Raw genomic sequence first — 23,205 nt, forward strand, 5'->3', positions numbered from 1 at the left:
TAATGACCTTATCTTTTTCATTATTCATTTTCGATAATCATTTCGACAAAAGACCCACACTCAAAGTTTTATAGCTTTGGGTCCGCTATCCCGATCATGATTTTCCTATTCCTAGTAGGAAAAGTCATTTTCTTTCTTGGCCGGGTGTGGACGAGGAAGGGTTCGAACTTTCGACATCGTGGTTTGTAACCATGAGCTCTAATCCTATGAGCTATAGGCTCCACCCTGTTTCCAGTGGATTTGTTCTCGGTGTATCCTATAAAAAAACATTTCCTCTGCTTAGCCATTTGTTGAAATTCCTTCGGAAGGTGGCGTGTTATGAAATTCTTGTAAAAAATGATAAGGAAACAATCTAAGGGAAAACTTTGGAACGAATCAACTTGATTGGAAGATCAAGAGTAAAGAAAACTGGTGATTCAAATCACTCTACTAGAGAATGAAATGCAGATTTAAACACAAGAAATGTAAAGGAATAAACTCATAAACTCGTAGCTTAAGAAGCATAATATGTCACTTTCGTTTTAATATCCAAAATTTTTATACAATTGAAAAATAATAATCTAAAGTTGAAAAATACAATGAAACCTCCATAAACCGAACATGTATGGTACAATCTCATCATCTACAATAAAATTTTTGTGACATGATTAAGACACCTTATTACTTATCATGTTCCGTCTTCCTCAATGAGTGGGAGATTTATAAAAAAAAATTAGAAAAATTTATTTTTTGAAAAAGTTGGTCACATCGTATTTGAGCATAAATATAACCGCTCAAGCCCACCGTTAGCAGATGATGTCCACTCTAGTCCGTTTCATAGAGCCGTCAGCCTCACATTTTTAGAACACGTTTACTAAGAAGAGGTTTCCATAAAGCACGGATAATGATGGGAGAGAGATGGGGAATACAAATTCTAATCTAGGGGTCGTGGAGAAATGGGGAAGGTTCCAGATGTTGGCTCAGCCTGGTTTCCGTTTCATTAATCCATTTGCCGGCGAATACCTCGCCGGAATCCTCTCCACCAGGATCCGCTCGCTTGAGGTTCGTGTCGAGACCAAGACTAAGGTTTACATTCCTCTCCGATTCTCTGTGTTTTAATGCTCTGTTCGTGATCGCTGGATTTTGGATGTTTCTATTGTAGGCTAGGAATTAGTTGGAATTGTTGTAAGGTTTCTGATACTTGTTGAAGATTGTGGAGTAGTTCTGCATACGTATAATAGCCTTCTCTTTGCACTGCAATATTTAGGTTTAGGGTTCCAATTCGGCATTTGAGTTGCAAACTTGTCTGTTGTTCTAGTTCGCATTCTGAAGTTTGTATAAAAATTTGTTTTAGTGATTGTTGGCTGGAAGAATTAACAGCTTGAAGGATGAGACAGGAAATTAATTGTGCCGGTTAGGAATCAACGACTCTCCACGATAGTATGATATTGTCCACTTTGAACATAAAGTCAGGCCTCATTCCAATGGAGTTAGTATTCCTCACTTATAAACCTATGATCATTCCCTAAATTAGCCGATGTGGGACTTTTATCATCTAACACCTCCCCTTGAACAAAGTGTGCCTCCCCTTAATCGAGGCTCGACTCCTTTGGAGTCTTAGTCATTTTTTATTGCCTTCGAGGAGGCTTGGCTCCTCTTCTTTTGGAGTTCTTTGTTCGATATTTGAGGATTTACCAATCTATTGGCACGACTAAGTTTAGGGCATGACTCTGATACCATGTTAGACGAACACGACTCTCCACAATGGGTATGATATTGTCCACTTTGAGCATAAGCTCTCATGGCTTTGCTTTGAGCTTCTCCAAAAGGCCTCATTCCAATAGAGTTAGTATTCCTCATTTATAAACCCATGATCATTCCCTAAATTAGCCGATGTGGGACTTTCATCATCCAACAATGCCAAGATGATGTTCTTCACTTTACAAACCAATAAAACTACTTCTTCCAATAATCCTTAGATCCTTAGAGCATATTTTTAGATTCTGCAACTATTCTCGAATCTTAGTAAGAGTTGTGTTAAATCTATGCAGGACAATGTGTTTGTGCAATTGGTTTGCTCAATACAATTCTGAATTGTCAAAGCAAATGCTGATGATGCATTTTATGAATTGCAAAATCCCAAAGCACAGATACAAGTTTATATATCTTCGACGGTAGTTGTCTGAATTCTTTTCTAATCAATCAGCTTTGACGTGTAATACTTTCTTTGATGGGGTAATGTTCTCCTTGAGTGGTTGTCTTATTGTTATTTCAGTGGTTCGTGAAGTTAGATGATGTGAGATTTCACATCGGTTGGAGAGGAGCACGAAACGTGCTTTATAAGAGTGTGGAAACCTCTCCCTAGAAGACGTGTTTTAAAAACTTTGAAGGGAAGCTCGAAAAGAAAAGCCTAAAGAGGACAATATCTACCCGCGGTGGGCTTGAACTTAGGCTGTTACAAATGAATTCTTTGAATAGAAGAGTGAGGTTTTGCTTTAGGAGGAACTTGAGAAGGTACCTCAACTAATTATACATTGAATTAGATGACAGTTTCCATATAACACGTGAATATTGTTCGATCTAATCAACTTTGTTCTTCGATACTCTCAAAGCTATTAGGGGTGATTGGACTCATAGGGTGGAAGGTACCTCAGCCAAGGTGGTCATGGATTTGATTATGATCACTCGGTACTTCGACACCATTAAAGACCTGGGAAACTCTTCAAAGAACACAACTATATTTGTATCTCATGGGTCATGTTCGGAATATTAGTTGTGAGATCTCATATTGGTTGGGGAAGAGAACGAAACATTCTTTATAAGGGTGTAGAAACCTCTCCCTAGCAAACGCGTTTTAAAAATCTTGAGGGAAAACTCAAAAGGGAAAGTCTAAAGAGGACAATAATGAGCTTGGGCTGTTACATTAGTGGTAAAATACGCGACGGATTGACGGAGGCTGGCAGTGCCGAGTTGAAGGTAGAACAAACTAGCAAGGAAACAAGACCCTTTTTCTTTTACTCTAGAGGTAGAGAGTACCATCTTCTTTCATTTTTTCTGTGATGAATCTTGAACACTATACCAAATATAGAAGGGGGATAAGGCTGTTAGCACCCAAACAATGAACTAAATTTTGGTTTGGTGAATGAATTCGAGATATTCTGTTCTTAAATACGAATTCATTCCAGTTTTGCAGTATGGAGTCCCGTGATTGGGTTCTTGGTAATGGGCCACGGCACATTAGGGGCAACCCTCTTCTACTTCACATGTGGTTTCTATGGTATTGTTTCCCTAACCTTTGTCTTTGATAAGGTTTCTATTTTGGCTAATAAGGATATAAGAAACAAAGAAAAATATGCCAATTACCTCCAAAATTCTCTTCTTTTTTTCTCCTCTCAAAACCCTAATCTCCCAATTTCAAGTCTCTCAGCCAAGTTCATATATATATATATATATATATGTATTATTTGAAATTTGGCTAAGAATCCAAACGTTTACTTTAAAACGATGAAAATCACGAACTTTGTAAGAAAACAAGAAGAGCTTTAAATGGACCTTATTTATCTCATTCAAATACTCAAATAACTAAATCAAATATATAAATTAGAATGAAATTCTTAAAAATAGACCAAATTGCAAAGAAGTTTAAATCATAATGTGAGATCTCATATCGGTTGGAGAGGGGAACGAAACATTTCTTATAAGTGTATGGAAACCTTTCTTGGCAGATGCGTTTTAAAACCAGGGAAAGTCCAAGAAAATAATATATGCTTAATATATGCTGGCAGTACAACCGTTATAACTACAATATATGCTAGCAGTAGGGGAAGTATGAAAGGGAAAGCCCAAGAAAACAATATATGCTAGCGGCAGGGAAAGCCCAAGAAAACAATATGGAAAGCCCAAGAAAACAATATATGCTAGTAGTAGGATTGTTACAAATGATATTAAAGCCAAACACTGAAAAATTCAAAGAGAACAATATCTGCTAATTAACGGTAGAACTGTTACACAAATTCTAAGCATATCGTAAAATTCTCCTCAATCAAAAGAATTTGATTGATGAGTTAAGTTAAATGTTAAAGGCGTTTTATTTCACGTTACAAATCCATCTAACTTCTTAAGTAACATAAACAAAGAATGTAAATTTTATTTTACATACTAGCATTATCTTTTAACCTTTTTTTAGTAATTCAATTCCAAGCGTATAAAAGCTTTCATCTCTAAATTTGATAAATTCAAATTAAAGCAAACATCACCATAATGTATTTTTCTCCATCTACCCTTAAAATTTTCAATGGCCAACCACCATGTTTCATCCTTTATTGCCCTTCATAGCTTGACTTTTTTTTAATAGGTGGGTGAACGAAGACCAAAAACATAATATTAATATTCAACTAATAAAATAAAATAAAATAATTTCACAATATTAAAATTCTTTTCTTAAAAAAGAAAAGTAAATACAATAAAAGTAATAATCAAGTGGAATGACCTACCAAATGAACATTTGGTAGAGAGCATTATCTAAAAACAATTTTATTTTTATCATATATATATATTACCAAAGAGAAAATATCTAAATAATTAATCTAATTATTAACGTTACAAGTTCACGTACCTTCACTCGTGCTCGAAACATAACCCGTAACCCATATTCAAGTTGATGTTTTTCAACCCCTTCAAAAACAAATATATGATATCTTAACAAATTGAATCGAACCAAATATCTCAAAACTTTCTCTAAAACCTTCAAATATTTTCATAATAAATTCATGAAGAAACTATGTAACCATCTTGTTGATGTATAATTACTCCCTGTCAAGGCATTTTCAATCCATTCATCAATGTCATTATTACAATAATGTAAACATGTTTTGTCAAACAAAGAACCAAAAATTCAAATCTGTCCAAACCAAAAGGAAAATGATTAGACAAACAATAGTAAGCTTAATCCCCCCCTCCATTTCACATCAAGAATTAATAAAAGGCTAGTAGGTTTGATAATTATTCTTTCAAAAAAGATATTAATTTGAAAATCCCTATCTATCTCCACCTAGCTTTTCATACACACTTCCTGTTGTTCCTTTGAAACTGGGGCCACTTAACCAATAAAATGAAGGTTTGGTGGGGAAGGGGGTTTTGATGGGAAAATGCATAGTGACATTCCTTTGTAGCAAAGTTCACAGGGAAAGGGCCAAAAGTGCATACCAAAAAAGTAGACTTAGCATGTGAAACAAACAGTAAAATGTCATTCAGACAAAAAGAAAAAGTTGTGATATTAATGTATAATTCCAAGTATTTCTTTTTCTTACTCAAAATAATTCAGATAATCGAGATAATCCCCAACAACAGTGTTCTATTAGGTGAGATTTCACTCCTACCATACAAATTTGACTGCAACAGATGGGAAAACAGAGATAAAAACCACAGATATGCATAGAAGCAAGTTAAGAAATATGGAGTATACATCAATTCAATCACTTAGTTTCCAGAAAAATACCTCAGAAATGTGTTTGGAGACCCGCCAACTGAGATTGAAGAAGATTGAGTCAATAATAGTAATAGCTCAGGCTCACCGCTAGTAGATATTGTCCTTTTTGGACTTTCCTTTTCAAGCTTTCTCTCAAGGTTTTTAAAATGTGTCTGATAGGAAGAAATTTCCACACCCTTAAAAAATGCTTCAAGCAACTTCAAGAAAGTATGCCAGCAAGTTTCAAGCACCTTCGAGACCCTATTTTAGGGGAACAGAGGAGAGTTTAACAACTGTCTCCTAGTTTGTCTTGGCTTAAAAAATATATTAAAAAAAAAAAAAAAATCAGATTTTTATAGTTTTCTAAATAAATTTAGATGGTTAAATTTTTTCCTCCCTCATGAAAATTTGCTAGCTCTACTCTACTAATGAAAAGCAAAATCCATTGTTTACTTTTTCTCTCTCAAATCATTCATCTGTAAGGTAATTTCCTACATCTTACCTTCTAGTGACAACTTTCAGCAAGTTTGTTCTCCATAGAAAATTGGGAGAATCAATGCGAAAATAAAGAAAGTAATTTACAAACTATGCAATAGAAGAATAAAGTAAAGTAAAGGTCAAAAGGCAATGAATTCTACCCATTGTTTTCACATCATGGCATATGAAATGGACGGGTATCATTTTAAAACGCAATCAAGCTTGAAAACAAAAAATGAAAACACAAACAGTTCAGCAATTCAAAGGAAGGGTGAAGATTCCTTGTAGAAAAGAGTGTGTCCTGTACAAATAATGATATCTACTTTCCCTTCAACAATAACAGCAATGAGTGGAATGACATAGTAATAGGCATACTAAAAAGTGAATAAGAAAAGTATAATGATAATAATAATAATAAAAAGGTTTCTTCTCTAGTAGGTGAGCAGTCACCATTTCTGACATTGCCGACAAAATCCTCATATATTCCACCATTATTGTATCCCAAAGCCAAATCAGAGTAAATTTAAGACCCTACTGTTCCAAGATAATCAGTGGCATCCTAATATTTAATATCATTTTTTTTCATCCAATCTATTCCATGGTAAGTCAATTAGTGGTGTGCGTGTGTAATGAGGTAAATCCTGAAACCCATAATTAAGAGAAAAGTAAAAGTGAGTATGAGTCAATCAACTTTATTGATATCCCTAGAAATGAGGGCAGTTTCTCTAGTTGGTGATGAGGAAAGTATAATGATAATAGTAATAATAAAAGCTTTCTTCTCTAGTTGGTAAGCAGTCACCATTCTCTGACATTGCCGACAAAATCCACATATATTCCACCATTGTTGAACCCCAAAGCCAAACCAGAGTAACTCAAAAATAATCAGGGGCAGCTCAATATTTAATATCATTTTTCACATCCAATATATTCCATGGTAAGTCAATGAGGTAAATCCTGAATCCCATAATTAAGAGAAAAGAGAAAGTGAATGTGAATGTGGGTCAAATCAACTTTATTGATATCCCTAGAAATGAGGGCAGCAATGTGTTATTTGGTTTATTCTTTAATGGAAGAAGAAGACCTACACGGATAATCTTTCTCTCATGGGTAAATCTTGAAGAAACTTTATTGAAATGAAGAGCATTGAAGGGCCTAAAGAAATATCATATCTACAAATGTACAAAACAAACATCTTCAAGTTTTTACATTTATCTCATCCAATCCTCTCTCAGCTTTGAACCTTTTAGAACTGTGAATGTGGGGAGAAAGAACATTTTCAGGTGTACCAGATAAGGATGCCAGTGGCATACAACTTGACGAATCCGACAAGGTAGCACATGACATCATTCCCAATACTAATAGTAACTATGGGTTGAATCAAAACACGTCAGAATATGTTTGGGAAGCCAATTTAACTGACCCCCACAGGACTCCATGCCACCTAAATGCTAAAAATGGTATCTAACTTTCCTTTTTAGCGAGGAAGAGATAGGTATAGGATGCTCAAGACACTATTATGAGAAAGGTAGGACCAGATAAACTTCTAAAAAATTTAGCTTTTTTTTTTCTTACCATAATAAAAGATAACTTGGAAAATTTAGCATCATGGCTCCTTTGAGATCTAGAACCTCCTCCAGTCCCCTAAATAAAATCAACCAAAGACATAGGAGAATATTGTGTCAGATAAGAAATGCCATGGTACTTTACCCAAAAATAAAAAATTATGGATGGAAAATTCTTCCCCAATGAAAGCAAGAAGAAGACGCTTAGGATAAGATAAATATACAATAGTCAAATTTTGTATTAATGCTTGATAGACCTTCCTTGTCAAACATTAAAATTATTGATATAACAAAAGATATTATATGAGTGTTTACTTTCTTGGTTGGAGCCGATGAGTTGAAAAGAATAGTGGAAAATAATAAATAAAACTGTCGCCTCAAAAGCACTACCAACCTGCTTTGTGTTGTGAAAGTTGTTTTCTGAACCATACATGCAACATCAATTCAAGTTGGTTGCTACATCCCTTTCGGCCTTGTTATGTGCATACTCATGCCGACAACGCTCCTTGCTTGCCCTTTGGTCAAGACTTTTTTAGCAATCATGCCAAGGCTAACCAATAAATCCGCAAAATTTCAAACTTCAACTTTCAGGTGGAAATTTTACATAAGGGCCCATTCTAAGAGAAAAGAAAATGTCACAAGAACAGGATGATTTCAATAACAAGGTACAAAAAAATGGTGACAGAAGCGAACAGAACAAATGAATAAAGAAAAATAAAATGCATGCTCAAAGGCAAGTGCATGAAGGTGACTGACACCCCCCCCCCCCCCCCCCCCCTCCCTCCCTCCCTCACCCCCATCCCCACCACACGCACAGACATAGAGACACAGAGAGAGAGAGAGAGGATGTCACCTTGTAAATGTCTTTTCTTTGACTATGACATCTACAACAGCATTGAGATAGACATCCACTCCACACAGTGGGGCTCAAAAAGTGACATAAGCAGGCACAATAGGAGATATATCTGGGATTCCATCGGTGAAGTGCATCTTCAGCTGCAAAGATATGGTACCTAGTCCGAGGTTGACTTCTGACAGCTCTGGTTCCGTTTGATCAAACATATCCACCACGTTACTGCATAAACAAATTGTTGCAAAAATTTCAAGCCAACGTTATTTCTGAGAGTTGTTCATTTTCTTTGAACATCAAGCTATCGAAATTCTACGTTTAACCAAAAAAAACCACCCTAATCATTGGAAGCTTCTTGCTTGCTTTGATCATCTTTATCCATGAACTAAGAAATATTTGATTAAATCCAAATAAAGAGCAAACTAACTAAACATTTGGGGTTCCTAGTCATGATGAACACTACGAGATTTAAAAGTTTAATATTCTTCCCCTTTTATGCTTGAATAAATAACATGAAAACATAACTATTGTAGTTTTTAAAAAAATATATTTCCACGTTTTCTTTTAAAGAAAAAAATGCCCCAGACATTGCGGGGGGGCTTCACTTAAAATAATAAAAATTGCCTCAGAAAAATATACATTTATTTTTCTTTTTCTGGTCCCTAGAGTCCCAAAGTTCAACTTCAGTTCTATGAACAAACAACACTTTTTGTCTCTTATGTAAACATGGGTTGAACACTAACTATGAACAGTAGGAACTAAAAGATCAAATTATTCGAACTAAAATTGAAATTTTGGAAATAGGGGGTCCAAATTTAAATGAGGCGAAGTATACATGCTATAATAATAGTATTTTTAATGTACTAAGCACATAAAAATCAAGAAGCTAAACAGAGCAAATAAATAAGATTCTCGTCTTCAAAGATGCTACAGCTTTTTTTTTTTTTTTTTTTTTTTCCTTCTTTCTTCTTTTAACAGTTCAAATAAATAAGATTCAACTTCAAAGGAGCTTAAATGGTTAAAGTGGATCAGAAAGGTTAAGATGTTGAAAACCAGGAAAGACTGCATCATGAAGATCATTCTGGTGCCAGTCATGGCATACCTTGTTCTTGATGCACACACAGTCAAAGAAATGTGTATCGGAGCATTCTTAAACAGACGAAGCCAATCCCACTTTCCAGAAACATTTGATCCTCAATTTAAAGGGCTTCATATTTAAGTCAGTGTAATTGTCCTTTTCTTTTTCTTTCCTGAACAAAAACCGATTCCTTGTGAAAAAAAGATAAAATAGTTTGATAAGTTAATAGCACTTCAAGTCCCATGCTGATACAGAAAATTATAAGAGTGCTCATACTCAATTCCAGACCAGTTTTTTACTGCCCTCTGTTCTGCAAGTCTAGAAATTCATAACCATCCCTGAAGGGGAAAGAAAAGAAAAAAGATTGAGGGCTCCCTTAGAATCATGCAGCTGTGTAGATTTTATCAGTACATGGCTCAATCTACGCTACATGGACAACACAAAATTTGCGGTAAAAAAATGAAAAGAAAAAAAAAAAAAAAAAGTAGGATGAATTAAAACAACAAAAGAATTTAATATACGCTATTTCCATGATTCTGCAGGAGTTCAAAAGAAGACATTACATTGAGGGTGCATCAGAAAAGACCTCATTGAGTATGTCATTTTCACCATCTGCCATTGAAAATAGTTCTGCATCTTTGTCTCCCTCGTTAGAAAAGTCACCCCTTTCAAGCTTGGCATGAGCTGCAACAAATACCATCTTCTGAGCTTTCTCCAAGCCGACCCTGGAGTGTCGATGCGAGCAAACCAAATTCATGATAGAACATTTACACTTGTAGCCACAAGATGTTGAATGGAGGAAAATGAGCCTTAGTGCAACCTTGGCAAGGGTCTTAAACTCGCTTAGGCAAGTTTCCCAGACAAGTCGCCTACTCTGTGGGTTGGCAATTTTCATCTTTCCAGTTAAAGGGTCTCGTTGTTTAACCTGAACTGCCTGAGCATAAAGTGGGTCTAGTCCTTCGGATCTCCATTTCATAAGCTCCATGAATGCGACATGAGCTTCTTCCCTGGACACCAACCGATTAACAAGTGAATCCACATCCTTTTCCTGATCTTGCGAAAGGCACTTGAAGGGTGGAAGATATTTCCCATTTATGTCCCTCCTCAAGTAAAGAGGGTCCAGAATAAATGCAGCTGACCATGCTGGATGATAATTTTTCCTAAACCGCTTTTCTATAATTTTTTCCACTGGCTCTTCGGCTATGCTGTATTTTGCACACCATTCCTTCACTTTTGATCTCAGCTCTTCCCAAAGAGGCAAGCATTGCCCTATCAGTGGCCTTTCGGCTTCAATCTCTCGAGCCATCCCTCGGATCATCTTTACAAATGAATGAACTGCCTCCACTTCATCCCAAAAGCGTTCATTTTGTATCAGACTAGAAACCTCAGTGGCAAGTGAATCCTCCATGCATGCCAGCTTATAGGACTCGTCTAACACAGCCATTTGAAGCACATGAGCACAGCTAAGCAAATCATCAAGCATAGCATAAACAGGAGAAAAGTTTTTGGATGTATCACAGTTTGGCGAAGGAACATGAAGCAACAAATGGCCCTCTAACTCCTGCACCTTATACTTGTTTAAACAATCCCTAACTTGAGATTTGGTGCTTACAAAGTTTGCAACCTTCAAGCAATTTTCAGTAACTACCCTGAAAAGTGGAAGCTCTTTGTTAAAATCCTTTATCAAACTAATAAAACCCTGAAGCTGGCAAGAGAGATTTACCATCCAATGATACTTTATCTCCAAATTCCTCAACGCCTTGGCCTTATACTTATCTGCAATTATCCCCACACATTTGTGCAGATCACTCCCACAAATCTCGTTGACCGTATCCAAAATAACCTCTTCGGCATACTTGGATGATACCAGTCCCCCTGTAAATAGTGCTTTTTGAAACACAGTAGTACCATTTGGAAGATTGACCATAAATTTAACTACACTCTCTTCGCCACAGCAGTTCTTATTCTTCCAGCCATCTGAAGCAATTTGAAAAGACGCTGCATCTCTAATCCTGGCTTCTGAATCAGCTTTGGCCTCTTCAAACTTGGAGTCGAGCCGAGCTCCTAAAATGTCGGTTCGAGGTATTGAAGGCAAACCTAACTGACTAAGCAAGGCTTTGAACTTTGGGTGCTCAAGGCACGAAAGCGACACTGACCCACATGACTCAATAAGCCAATCAGTCAGTAATTCGATGGCAGAATCGATTTGTTCCTTACTTAGCCTTGGTCCAGGTGAGGCATGTGGACTCTTCAGTTTCTTGACACTGTTTTCCAGCATTTCTAGTGCACCCAAATCATCTTTCCCACCTGATAACACCAACTGATGCTGACTCAACCGCGGATTTTGAGCCACTGGCGTCCGCGGCGAGGAAATTAGCGGAGCATAGGACCGCGTCGGCTCAATCATGGCAAGCGAATGAACTTGATAGGAAGCAGTAAGAATTGGAGCATTCATTGGGGAGCTTCGCTTCTTGTGGTTGTGAAATGTCGGAGAAGGGATGGACGATATCGGCAACGGCGACGCCGAAGCATTAGACAGAGAAATGGAGCTCAAATTAGGACAAGTGCCTCGCTTCAAATGCTCAGATGCAGTCCGCGAAGGGTTCGAAGCCGAAAAAACAGAATCGCACAAAGAACACTTGAGCTTCACCGCTTTCGGAAGACTATTACTAGGATTCCGTATAAGAACAGGCTCCAAATGAGCCCAATACCAAGCTCCTTTCCCCTTAATAGCCTTCGTTCGAACAGTTACAAGGCACTCATACCGTTTATTCAAAGCCTTCGTCGCTAAATCCTCCGTCAACTCCGAAGAATCAATGTTAGGCGGTGAGTTCGTGGAAGCCATAAATCAAAGTAACAAAACCAAATTTGCAATCACAACAACGAGTCACAGACATCCAACTACAAAGCGAAAAGCTCACATCTCGGACTCCGTTCCGATAATCGCTCCATGCTGCTACTCCCGAGCATCATTGTCCGGAAAAAAAAAAAAAAAAAAAAAAAAAAAAACCTCGCCGGCGGTGGCGAGTGGAGCTGCAAAAGTAAAAGAGAACGGAGAGTCCGATCACAGGAGAGCGCTGGTTGAAGTTGAAGAGGAATGGCGGAGAATGATGAGTTGACAGAGATTGGAAATGGAGGGATTAGAAAAAGAGAGTGAAAAGTGATTTGCAGACAGAGAGAGAGAGAAGGAAAGCGGAAGACGATGAAGCAGACGATGACGTTAATAAAGAATTCGGGAAAGAATATAACGCTAAGAGATTTCTACCGTTATATATATATATATTAATTATATTATAATATTAAAATTAAAATTTTAGTATTCTAACATTATATTTTATTAAATTTATTAGGATGTGTTTAAGTTTTTTTTTTTTTAATTAAATTTATATTAAAAAAATAAAAATTATGATTATAAAGTTTTTTTTTTAATATTATATATTAAAAATGAGAAAAATTTTCTTGAAATTAATTTTTGTCTCAATTATCACCAAAATTAATGGATAATATCGGAGTAATGAAGATTGAAATAAGAGATTGAGACTCGGAATGGAGAAAGCTTCTTCGTCCTCGTCCCGTGAACATCTTTACTTTTTTTTTATGGAACGAGAGACTTGGTTACTATTTACAAAATTATATTAAATATATTTACATAAATTTTTTAGTTTAAAAATTTCTATTTCGGTCTCACGAACTCTCCGTGATTGGTTTTGATACTATCTGTAACAGCTCAAGTTTCTCACAATTCACCTTCTTTGGGGGCCCAACTCGTTCCACTCTCTAATTGATGTGGGATCCACGACTTTGATACCATCTGTAACAACTCAAGTCTCTCACAATTCCCCTCCCTTGGGGACCCAGCTCGTTCCACTCTCTAACCGATGTGGGATCCACGGCTTTGATACCATTTATAAAGAGCTCAAGTCTCTCACAATTCACCTCCCTTAGGGGTCCAGCTCGTTCTAGTCTCTAACCGATGTGGGATCTACCTCCCTCGAGGCCTAGAATCCTTGCTAGCACATTGTTTGGTGACTGACTCTGATACCATCTCTTAGAGCTCAAGCCCACCATCTGATACCATCTGTAACAGCCCAAGCCCACCGCTAGCAGATATTGTCATTTTTAGACTTTGTCTTCTGGGCTTCCCCTCCAAGATTTTAAAACACATCTTGTAAGGAGAGATGTTTTTACGCCCTTATAAAAAATGTTTTGTTCTCCTCTCAAACCGACGTAAGATCTCCATTATGAATATATATATATATATATATATAGAAAATGACAAGAAATAGAGTAAAAAAATACAATTTTGATTTATATTTAAAGTTTAATTTAATAAAATTGAAAAATGTTAATTGGAAGTTAGATTTAATTATTAAACTCATGCACATCAAATCAAAATACATTAATGGTCATAAAATTATTGCACATCTATTAATGAAAAAGACCTCAAATAGGAGCTACCAATTGTCTAATTACTCTAGGAGAATCTATATCACTAAAAAAAACTATAGGGGCAATTTCGTAATATCCATACTTAAAATTTATTCCAATTAAAATAATATAGAAATTCATTTTGTAATTAAATATAACAAAAATATTTTAAATAAAATAAATTAGAACAATCATTTTAATTTTTTATAAAAATTATAAATAATGTGTCACATACATTTTTTCTAAATTTTAATTTTTTTTAAGAGAAAATATAATTTTTAAATTTTGTAATTAAATATAACTTTTAATAAAATAAATTATAGCAATCATTTTAATTTTTTATACAAATTATAAATAAGGTGTCACATACATTTTTTAAAATTTTAAATTTTTTTAAGAGAAAATATAATTTAAAAAAATAAATAATTTCAAATTTTCAAACTTACTTTATTCTATAATGTAATTAAGATATATTTTAAAATAGCAAAAAACACGTGTCAATTAGTTATTTTTTTGCCTAATTAATTAGAGACATAATAATGTAATTAATCCTTTCAAAATGAGTAGCTTTTCTACTTTTACTATTACTAACGGTGATATTGATAGCTAAATTATGATTTAAAAAATTAAATTTTTTTATTTGATATATATTATTATTTTAAAATTTTGTAATGATTAACGAATTGGTGGAGTACTTATTATGATGATTAATAAATATTTTATGATTAATTACCTTAATTAATTGAGTAAAAAGGAAGAACACTATTTTTTTGAAATCATTATGATTGTGAAAATTAATTCACTTTTAAAGCTCCGATAGGACCTAAAGATAATGGAGCCTTGGTGAATAATTATTAAGGGCTTATTTGGAAAAAAAAAATTCGGTAATCAAATATTTATAAATTATATAAAGATTTAGTGTGACACTCGAGAGATTATGAACTGATACTACCTCTAAATAAAAACGATATCGAGTGTATGATAGTTGAGAAAGACTTGAAGGAATTAAAATTACTACTTCTACCAGCAATGTAGACCATTCTTTTCGGTGACCCAGTTATAAGAATTCCAAAGGGTCTCTTAGAATTTTTCATAGGAAACATGTGAGCGACGACAAAACATGCTAAAATATAGTTGTGTTAGTTTGTGGGAACAGTAGTTTTCAGTCTTACGAGCACTTCAAGACAAGCAAACAACATGGTCATGTCGCTGTGGATGCAAGAGAATGTCAGAATCCGTATCCCAAATCATGATCCGAGGACTGGTCATGAGGTTACAAATGGTATCGGAGCGGTACTTGACCTAGTAAGATATGGTTCAAGGACGATCCAAGACAGAAGCTAGTGAGTATGTGACTAATGAGTAAAATAGTAGTACATGAATGAACCGATATCATAGCTAAATGAGAATGATCTTAAGAATAGGATAGTTGAAATCGAAATTACTAACTACCAATATGAACAATATGTACATTTCTTTTCGGTGGAGCTCCAAAGTTGAAACGTTTCAAAATAAGTAGGTAACGTGATTACGTCGTAACAATGTCATAGTCGATGAATCCCTCAAACTAGACATAGTTAATTTAACCTATCTAAAATCTTTCTCACCCAATATTTCAACGACGATTCCTATGATTATTTTTAATACTTATTTCTTAAATTCTTATAAATGGTAGAACATCTAAAACGAATCAAATAAATAAATAAATAATGTTACACGAATATCATCGATAACTTGTCGATAAAGTTATCACTTTTCTCGGGAAGGGAACAAATTTGATCCAAAACCCCATAAGAAATTAAAAAAGAAAAAGAAAAACATCCAATATATACCAAATGATATTACATTTGAAGAAATTAAGAGAGAATGATGAGATTGGGAGGAAAAAGAAAAAGAAAATAATGAGAAGGGAATTATTATTTGGAGGCCCCAAATGGAAATAAATATAAATAAATAAATAAATTAATTAATTAATTAAATTAAATAATATTTTGATAATGAAAATCATGTGGGATGGGATTTGTGACAAAAAAAAGTCAAAAAAGTTGGGTTTGGTTTGGGTGAGACATCTAATAAGCTCATCGGTCTTTCTCACCTCAATAAATAATTATTTTTTATATATTTTTTAAAAATATTATATATATATATATATATAAAATAAAATTGCTTCAAATGGAAACAATTTATCTTTAAAGTTTATATGATTGAGTCGCAGATAAATGCTTAGTCAAAACCTCTTTCTCATTGAGCCACCCCCTTACCAACTACTATACCGACATGCTGTTCCTGTCCAACACCGTCTCAGCAGGCAAAAGACTGGTTTTGCAGGAGGTGATAAAGGTGGTGAGAAGAGGTCCGGGGGGGGGGGGGGGGGGTGTCTCCTGCCGATCGCTCGGGAGGAGAAGGGGAAACTCCGAAGAAGAAGATGAAGAAGAGAGATTTCAGAGATTCTGGTTGTTCAATGTGATCATACGCATCATTCTCTTCACCACATGAAACCAGTCATCTCCAGTTTTGATCTGCAAAATGATGATCATAATGGGCAACTTTCGTTTGTTATTTGCAGCAACACAAATACAAATCAAGATTTCATGTTTCTGAAACATTCCACATTTTGGCAGCGACAAGATGCATAAACTTCAGCTGCAATGATAATGTTGAAGTGAGAATGAGGATGATTTCAGGCGAACAGTGGAAGAATTTATCGAAAAAGTTAACAGAGGATAAGAGAAGAAAGGCAAAGAACCTCGAGATCAGTCGAGTAGCTGGGGCGTCGATATCGGCTAGCCAGCTTAAACTGAATGAACTGAATTCATGGAACTTGTGTTCTAACATAAGAATGTCAGAATTTTGAAGAAGATACACATAAAAGCATAAGAATCAAGCAGATTCAATTAGAACAATTCAGCAAAGTTGCAATTCTCTAGTGTTTGATCCAAGGAAGTGAATAAAACTGGAATGGTTCCTAGAATCTTGCTTCATGGTTTCATTAGAACACGTATCAAATTGCTCGAATTTAAACAAAGCGTTAACGATCAACATAAACCAGGTTGCTTCACCGCCATCCCGGCCAAACGACATCAAATTCATTACTTCCGAATAAGAACATCTGGGCAATGATCCTTATGCAGATCTTAGGAGCTAAGATAATCTTTCATAGCCAACTATTATAATGAAGGAAGTTGCACTGAATGCATGGTGTTCTACAGAACCTTATTAACAGAAACCAGCCAGGCCTGAGATAAATGAATACGTACACAAATAGAACATTGGAAAACAGTGTTTGAAATTTAACTTAAAATGTTATTATTTCAGATACAGAGAATTCTAGAACATGAATAATTTACACAAACTTCTGCACCTAAACTGCTATAACGTTAATTGGGATACAACACACAAGAACCTACATGCTGAGAACAGAACAAATAAGCCTAAAGGATCAAACTCCTATCTAGAGATGTTACCTGATGGCCACATATACGTCAGTTGTTTAAACACTCTTAGTTAGCCCTTTAAAGAATCAATGAGCTCATACCATTGATAATCGAGGTCGAGGAAAAGCCAATGCACCAGCAAATCTGCATGAAAGATTGAACGTGCAGGGGATTGATCAACAAGAAACCTCATGGTTTGAATGGTTGAGTACACCTCTTGATTCTTGTGGAAATGGTAACTTTTCGTTGACTTGTGGAGTTTTAAAAGCTGGATTTTGGTCTAAAGAGGCTGGTTTATCTTCAGTTAGAGTAGATGGGACTATGGCCTCCACTCCGCCAAGGACTCCGTTCGTCCCTTCGCCAGAAAGAACATCGGCTGGTGGTAAAATTGCGTTCGATTTAGGTTCCATCCTACTCTTCTTTGGTTTATGTTCCTTCTGGTGAACTGGTGGTAGGAAACTGCCCACCACCACCTGTGATCATGTAGTTATACAGTAATACTTTGTGTTGAACAAATTAATACTGAAGCTGATGGTTTAGAATTATATTCATATGCACTAACATAAAAGTTGTACTAACTCATATGAAGATGGAGAAAATGATACCTGTACTGGACCAGCTGCTATCAGCATGCCGGCAAGTTCTCCACCCATCACTCGGCCATCTGAGCCAGCCAAAGAAACACTCACCCCTCGAGATCGGCTCTTTGTTCCACCGCTCTCAGAAGGCATATATGATCCAGACAATGAAAGTATCTCAAATCGACCCTAATAATCAAGAACAGATCAGGATGTTCTACCATGACAGTTGATAAGATGCAGGGATACATTTGCATAGAGCGGCTAACAATAACAAGTAACATTTGAAACAATCGTTTTAACAACCCAAACCCACCGCTAGCAGATATTGTCCTCTTTGGGCTTTTCCTTTCAAGTTTTCCCTCAAGGTTTTTAAAACGCGTCTATTAAGGAGAGATTTTCACACTCTTGTAAAGAATGTTTTGTTCCCCTCCCCAACCGATGTGGGATCTCACAATCATAGTTGTTTACATGAAAAAGAACTCAATATATGAAGGAGAAGTAACAAACCATCTGAAAACAGAAATTTGAAAACAAAAGATTCAATTTTGTTGTATTTCATGTTCTGTATTTGGTGGAAGATTCAAGAGTTGAATTCCAATTTAAACAATTGTTTAAATGGTATGAAATAATATATCTATAAACCATAAAACTAGTCATAATTGTTAGAGAATTATTGGGAATGAGTCCCACATTGGTTAATTTAGTGGAAGATCATGAATTTACAAGTGGGGAATACTATCTCCATTGGTCCTTTTGGGGAAGTCCAAAGCAAAGACATGAGAGCTTATGCTCAAAGTGGACAATATCATACCATTATGGAGAGTGGTGATTCATAACATGGTATCAAAGTCATGCCCTAAACTATGTCTCCCTAAATTTAACCATGTCAATAGAATCCTCAAATATCGAATAAAGAATTGTGAGCCTCGAAGATGTAGTCAAAAGTGACTAAAGTGTCGAACAAAAAGTGTACTTTGTTCGAGGACTCCAGAAAGGAGTCGAGCCTCGATTAAGGGGAGGTTGCCCACTAAACAATTATTAATATATTTATGAACATGTTTTAAGTTACAAAAACTGTGTGATAACTATTTTGTATAATCAATATTTTAATTTAACATGAATAAATTATTTATAACATGAAATACTATATTTATTAACATTTTTATCTTTTTTTAACATTATTCTGCATTTTAAAATTTTAAATTCAAAATCTAGATCACAAAATCCAAAAACAGTTTTCATCAACAAAATCCAAAAACAGTTTTCATCAACAAAATCCAAAAACAGTTTTCATCAACAGAATCTAGATTGCCTACTAAATGAAACATAAAACAAAATCCAGATTGCCTACTGCCTACCAAATAGGCCCAACTTTGCCAGTGATTTTCTCTTGTATGAACATGTGCAAAATTTCAGTTCTTTCTCAAAATTCCTATACATTTGCTGAAAAAGAACTTATGGCTATATATGGTTCGAAATTCTAAGTCAAAATGTGAGACTGATTCTGGAAAGCTACCATTTTACTTATTTATTGACATGAGACGGGACGGGCGAAACAAGCAAGCAATACATCGATCCCAGCCGAAAAACAGTTGATTTGAGTATTTGTACAAGACAACTAGCATCAAGATCATTTCAAATGTTTTGAAGGGGTATTCCAGAAGATAAAAGAAAAATATTCAACTTGGTCAAATGCAAACAGTAAAAGAAGTATATTATCCTCAAGTGTCAATGAGCATGCATAAAAAATGACATGGGAAAGAAAACAATCAGATCTTACTGCAGTCAGACATTTGAATTAGAAATAAAGTGTGGAATGAGCAATAAGATCAAACATGCCTTCATCATATAGAAGATGCATGTAGCAGACCTATAGACTTCAAATTCATCAATACAGAGGAGCTTAGATGGTATGTATATCAAGGAAGGCGACGACCTACCTCATACGTTAGCGTGCCCCCAGAAGATGTTGACCGCCGAAGTGTAACATTCGAAACCATACCATTAGCAGAGAGTATAAAAATTGCCCGAGATCCTTGTTGAGAAAATGACATGATTTTCAAGTTAACATCCTAAAACGGCAGGAAATGGGCGTTAGGAACAATTGGCAACTAGGCATTAAGAACAAATAGGAGTTAAGAGATCATTTGTAACAGCCCAAGCCCACCATTAGCAGATATTGTTCGCGTTGGCCCATTACATATAGCCATCGGCCTCACAGTTATAAAACACGTCTACTAGGGGAGGTTTCCACATTCGTTCCCCTCTCCAACCGATGTGTGATCTCACAATCCACCATCTTTGGGGGCCCAACATCCTCACTGGCACATAGCTCAGTGTCTGGCTCTGATACTATTTGTAACAGTCCAAGTCCATCGCTAGCAGATATTGTCCGCTTTGACACGTTACGTATCGCCATCAGCCTCACAGTTTTAAAACGCTAGGAAGAGGTTTCCACACCCTTATAAGGAATGTTTTATTCTCCTCTCCAATCATTTAGCTAACCTATTATTATTTGATACAACCTATTATTATTTGATACAAGACTTATTCCCTGATGACAGAATAGATGCCTCTTGGCGAGGGATTCCAAGGCTTACCTCACCAATATTAACAGTGATCACGTGAGGTGTGAAATCTGCTCCAGCAATGAAGGCAACCTTGTTACCTGAGTAACAGATGCATTATGTAAGAACCACTTAGAAATGAAATGAAGTTTCTTCATTTATATTAAAATTGCATGGCCAGACTTCTAAATATTAATTCATGACATCAGTTACAACCATACCCATTAAATAATGATCGTACTGTTCAATATTTCTTTTTAGATAATCTCATTTACCATGACGAAAATCAGCATAAATTTCAAGAAAAACCAAGAACATATTACCTGAAAATATCATTTCAAATTTTCAATAAAAAAAAAAAATCCAATAATCCAATCCCCCTACCTTCTCGTGTCAACATTAATATGACTCTTAAAGAGAGACCAAAAACCTTGTCAGTAACTCTTCCTGAATATATTTTGATGCTTTTTTTTTTTTTTTTTTTTATAAACCTTCATAAGAACCATATCCTAACTATTATCTCGAGAATATCCAACAAATAATTCCATTGAGTGAATACCGGACCCAAATCCTAAAAACAACCACGCTTTTAGCATGAGTAACCAAATCAAATAAAGCAGAGAGAGGCATTTTGACATCTTCTTAACCCGAAATGGCAAATGTCTAGAGAGAGGAAAGGTTCCTTTTTTAAGAGTACCCTTGGAAACAAATCCAGTGGAGACGAAGTGGGACCAGTAGCTTAAAGGATTAGAGCACGTGGCTACGAACCACAATTTCAAGGGTTCGAATCCTCGCACATAACCAGCCAAAAAAGGTAGGACTTTTTTTCTCTCATAAGACCATTTGTATCTATATGCATTAGGATCCCAGATCATGAATCTCTAGAATCTAGTTTAAAATGTAAGTGGTTAAGAGTTCAAACGTTTAGCTGGACGTCATATCAGCGAACATCCTCAACTCACACTTGGACTTAAAAAACCATCAATGACCTGTAACTTTTAGAGTCTTAAAAGAGGATATCTTGTCCTCTGTTACTCCATACACTGTTTTCATGGCATTAAACTTCAATTTTCCATTAAAGGACGCAGAAAAAGGGAAAAAAGATGAAGAACAGAGCTACCAAGCATTGTTTCAATTATTTACTTTCAACAAACTAATATTCCGATGCCTACGCTTCATCCACATTCAAGTTAAACTAACACTTCATAATAATGCTGCTCCCTGAATTTTCCTTCCATTTTCCATTGATTATAAGCAGCCAATTTGGAAACTTCACTCAGGCTAGATTCTCCAGATCCAGACAAACAATGGCTATGTTCTCAAAGGCTATTCTATCCTAGGGAGAAAGTTCATCGATTTTCCAGAAGGCTCCAAAGTCACTTTTGATTCATAAATTACTATTTACAGCAGATCTGAAGAGAAATCACTATCACATCAAGACCCAACAAACATTCCCTCGTGATTCTACTGTACAAAATCCAAAAAAATACGTTTAAAACCATCACTTTCTACGCCAAATATAACTACACTGACCCCTCTTATCTTTCCTACAAGTACGGAGATTCTCACAATTAAAGAGAGAGAGAGAGAGAGAGAGAGAACACAAGACCGCCATAACAGAATTTCAAATCATCAAATGATCTCAAATATACCTGGAATCTCAAATTCGTACCCTCGTCGCGGCTTCTTAATCGACTCTACTGACCGCCCTCTTCCCCGTTTCCAAACCGGAAATTCTCCACTCAGCGGAATCGAAGACGAAATCGGCATTGGCGACAAAGTTGGAGCTACAGTCCCATTGGGACCGTACTTTCTCGGCCTCCCTCTTTTCTTCTTCCCATCTGTAGCCGCCACCGTTGGAACACTCGCCAGCGGCTGCGACTGCGGCTGCGGCGGCGGTGACTCACTATTTGTGCTTGTATTTTCAGGTCTCGAATCCATCATTCCTAAGCTCTCTGGAGCTTGGCTCACTTCTACTGCAAATCCAAAATCCACTCCCTCTTTCTCCTCCATTTTTACAGTGACAGAGAGAAAAAAGATCGGTTCAAAAGCAAAAGAACACAAACTCGCCGCTTAAACCTTAAAAACCTCCATTATTCACACCACAGACGATCTTTTACAAACCATAACATCAACGAAGAAGCTCTCAATGAAGAAGACAAAGAAATAAGAACACAAGAACACAGCCAATGAAGTGAGATGAAATCCAGAGCCTATGACTACAACATCAAACTCAAAACCTCCACTAGAACTGCTTCTAGATCAGGAACCTGAGCTTCAGTACTACAACTTGAACTCAGTTTCGTTTCAGTAACCTAAATCTCCACCATTACAGACTATTACACAGAGCTTCAGTAAAGGGAAAATCCAACGAATCACTGACCCAAAGATCGTAAAAATAAAAATAAAAATAAAAATAAACATTAAAAAAAAAACAGTAAAAATAATTTCTCAGAAATTCAGGAAAAATAATCCAAACAAATCAGGATGATCGCATAATTTTTTTCCAGAGGCAGAAAATTAGGGTTTTGCAAAGGGAAATGAGAGGAAATAAATAAAGTAGAAAAAAGGAATGGGAAAATTAAATAAAATTAAATCAGGAAAAGAAAAATTAAGGTGAAAAAGTTTAATAGATAATTAATATTATATTTGGGAAATTCAAAGTATAGATTTTGGTTAATAAAATTGTTCACGTCCGTCTTCTAATTTGATTTGAATTTAATTCTTGAAGATACTATATTATATTATTAAAATCCATAAAATTAATGGGAAAGGATAAATT

The 23,205-nt window shown here is 35.7% G+C and overlaps 2 protein-coding genes and 1 long non-coding RNA gene across 12 annotated transcripts; 1 reads left to right on the forward strand and 2 right to left on the reverse strand.

Moving 5' to 3' along the window:
• The first annotated feature begins 489 nt into the window (after positions 1 to 489).
• On the forward strand, positions 490 to 3,148 carry LOC111808674 (uncharacterized). Its single transcript, XR_015411450.1, has 3 exons — positions 490 to 1,065; positions 2,031 to 2,493; positions 2,592 to 3,148. It is a non-coding gene; the product is annotated as an uncharacterized LOC111808674 (long non-coding RNA).
• A 2,519-nt stretch (positions 3,149 to 5,667) lies between these two features.
• On the reverse strand, positions 5,668 to 12,649 carry LOC111808672 (uncharacterized). Of its 10 annotated transcripts, XM_023694787.2 has the most exons (5): positions 9,977 to 12,649; positions 8,339 to 8,560; positions 7,880 to 8,102; positions 7,496 to 7,564; positions 5,668 to 5,707 (listed from the first exon to the last, which is right to left on the reverse strand). In XM_023694787.2, the coding sequence occupies exons 1-2, from the start codon at positions 12,256 to 12,258 to the stop codon at positions 8,413 to 8,415; spliced, it is 2,430 nt and encodes an 809-aa protein (XP_023550555.2). In that variant the 5' UTR covers positions 12,259 to 12,649; the 3' UTR covers positions 5,668 to 5,707; positions 7,496 to 7,564; positions 7,880 to 8,102; positions 8,339 to 8,412. The 10 variants fall into 10 exon arrangements, with proteins under 10 accessions (XP_023550555.2, XP_086972884.1, XP_023550557.2 ...); XM_087116758.1 differs by having other exon boundaries at positions 5,668 to 7,564; positions 7,880 to 8,035; XM_023694789.2 differs by having other exon boundaries at positions 5,668 to 7,564.
• A 4,461-nt stretch (positions 12,650 to 17,110) lies between these two features.
• Positions 17,111 to 23,004, reverse strand: LOC111808676 (AT-hook motif nuclear-localized protein 3). The gene is made up of 5 exons (XM_023694808.2): positions 22,076 to 23,004; positions 20,457 to 20,524; positions 19,797 to 19,928; positions 17,881 to 18,042; positions 17,111 to 17,748 (listed from the first exon to the last, which is right to left on the reverse strand). Exons 1-5 carry the CDS (start codon positions 22,434 to 22,436, stop codon positions 17,452 to 17,454), a joined length of 1,020 nt encoding a protein of 339 aa, XP_023550576.2. The 5' UTR covers positions 22,437 to 23,004; the 3' UTR covers positions 17,111 to 17,451.
• Between the last annotated feature and the right edge of the window lie 201 nt (positions 23,005 to 23,205).

This window comes from Cucurbita pepo, chromosome 13, assembly GCF_057944985.1.
Source record: "Cucurbita pepo subsp. pepo isolate OVF chromosome 13, ASM5794498v1, whole genome shotgun sequence".
Classification (NCBI taxonomy): Eukaryota; Viridiplantae; Streptophyta; class Magnoliopsida; order Cucurbitales; family Cucurbitaceae; genus Cucurbita; species Cucurbita pepo.

Excerpts from the sequence above, each read along its gene's own strand:
- LOC111808672 (XM_087116758.1), bottom strand. The coding sequence starts at position 12,258 with ATGGCTTCCACGAACTCACCGCCTAACATTGATTCTTCGGAGTTGACG. Across the intron at positions 8,561-9,976 it reads TTTTCTGATGCACCCTCAAT|TAACGTGGTGGATATGTTTG; the intron begins GTAATGTCTTCT and ends TTGTTTATGCAG.
- LOC111808676 (XM_023694808.2), bottom strand. The coding sequence starts at position 22,436 with ATGGAGGAGAAAGAGGGAGTGGATTTTGGATTTGCAGTAGAAGTGAGC. Across the intron at positions 19,929-20,456 it reads TCACTGTTAATATTGGTGAG|GATGTTAACTTGAAAATCAT; the intron begins GTAAGCCTTGGA and ends CTGCCGTTTTAG. Across the intron at positions 17,749-17,880 it reads TAGCAGCTGGTCCAGTACAG|GTGGTGGTGGGCAGTTTCCT; the intron begins GTATCATTTTCT and ends ACATGATCACAG.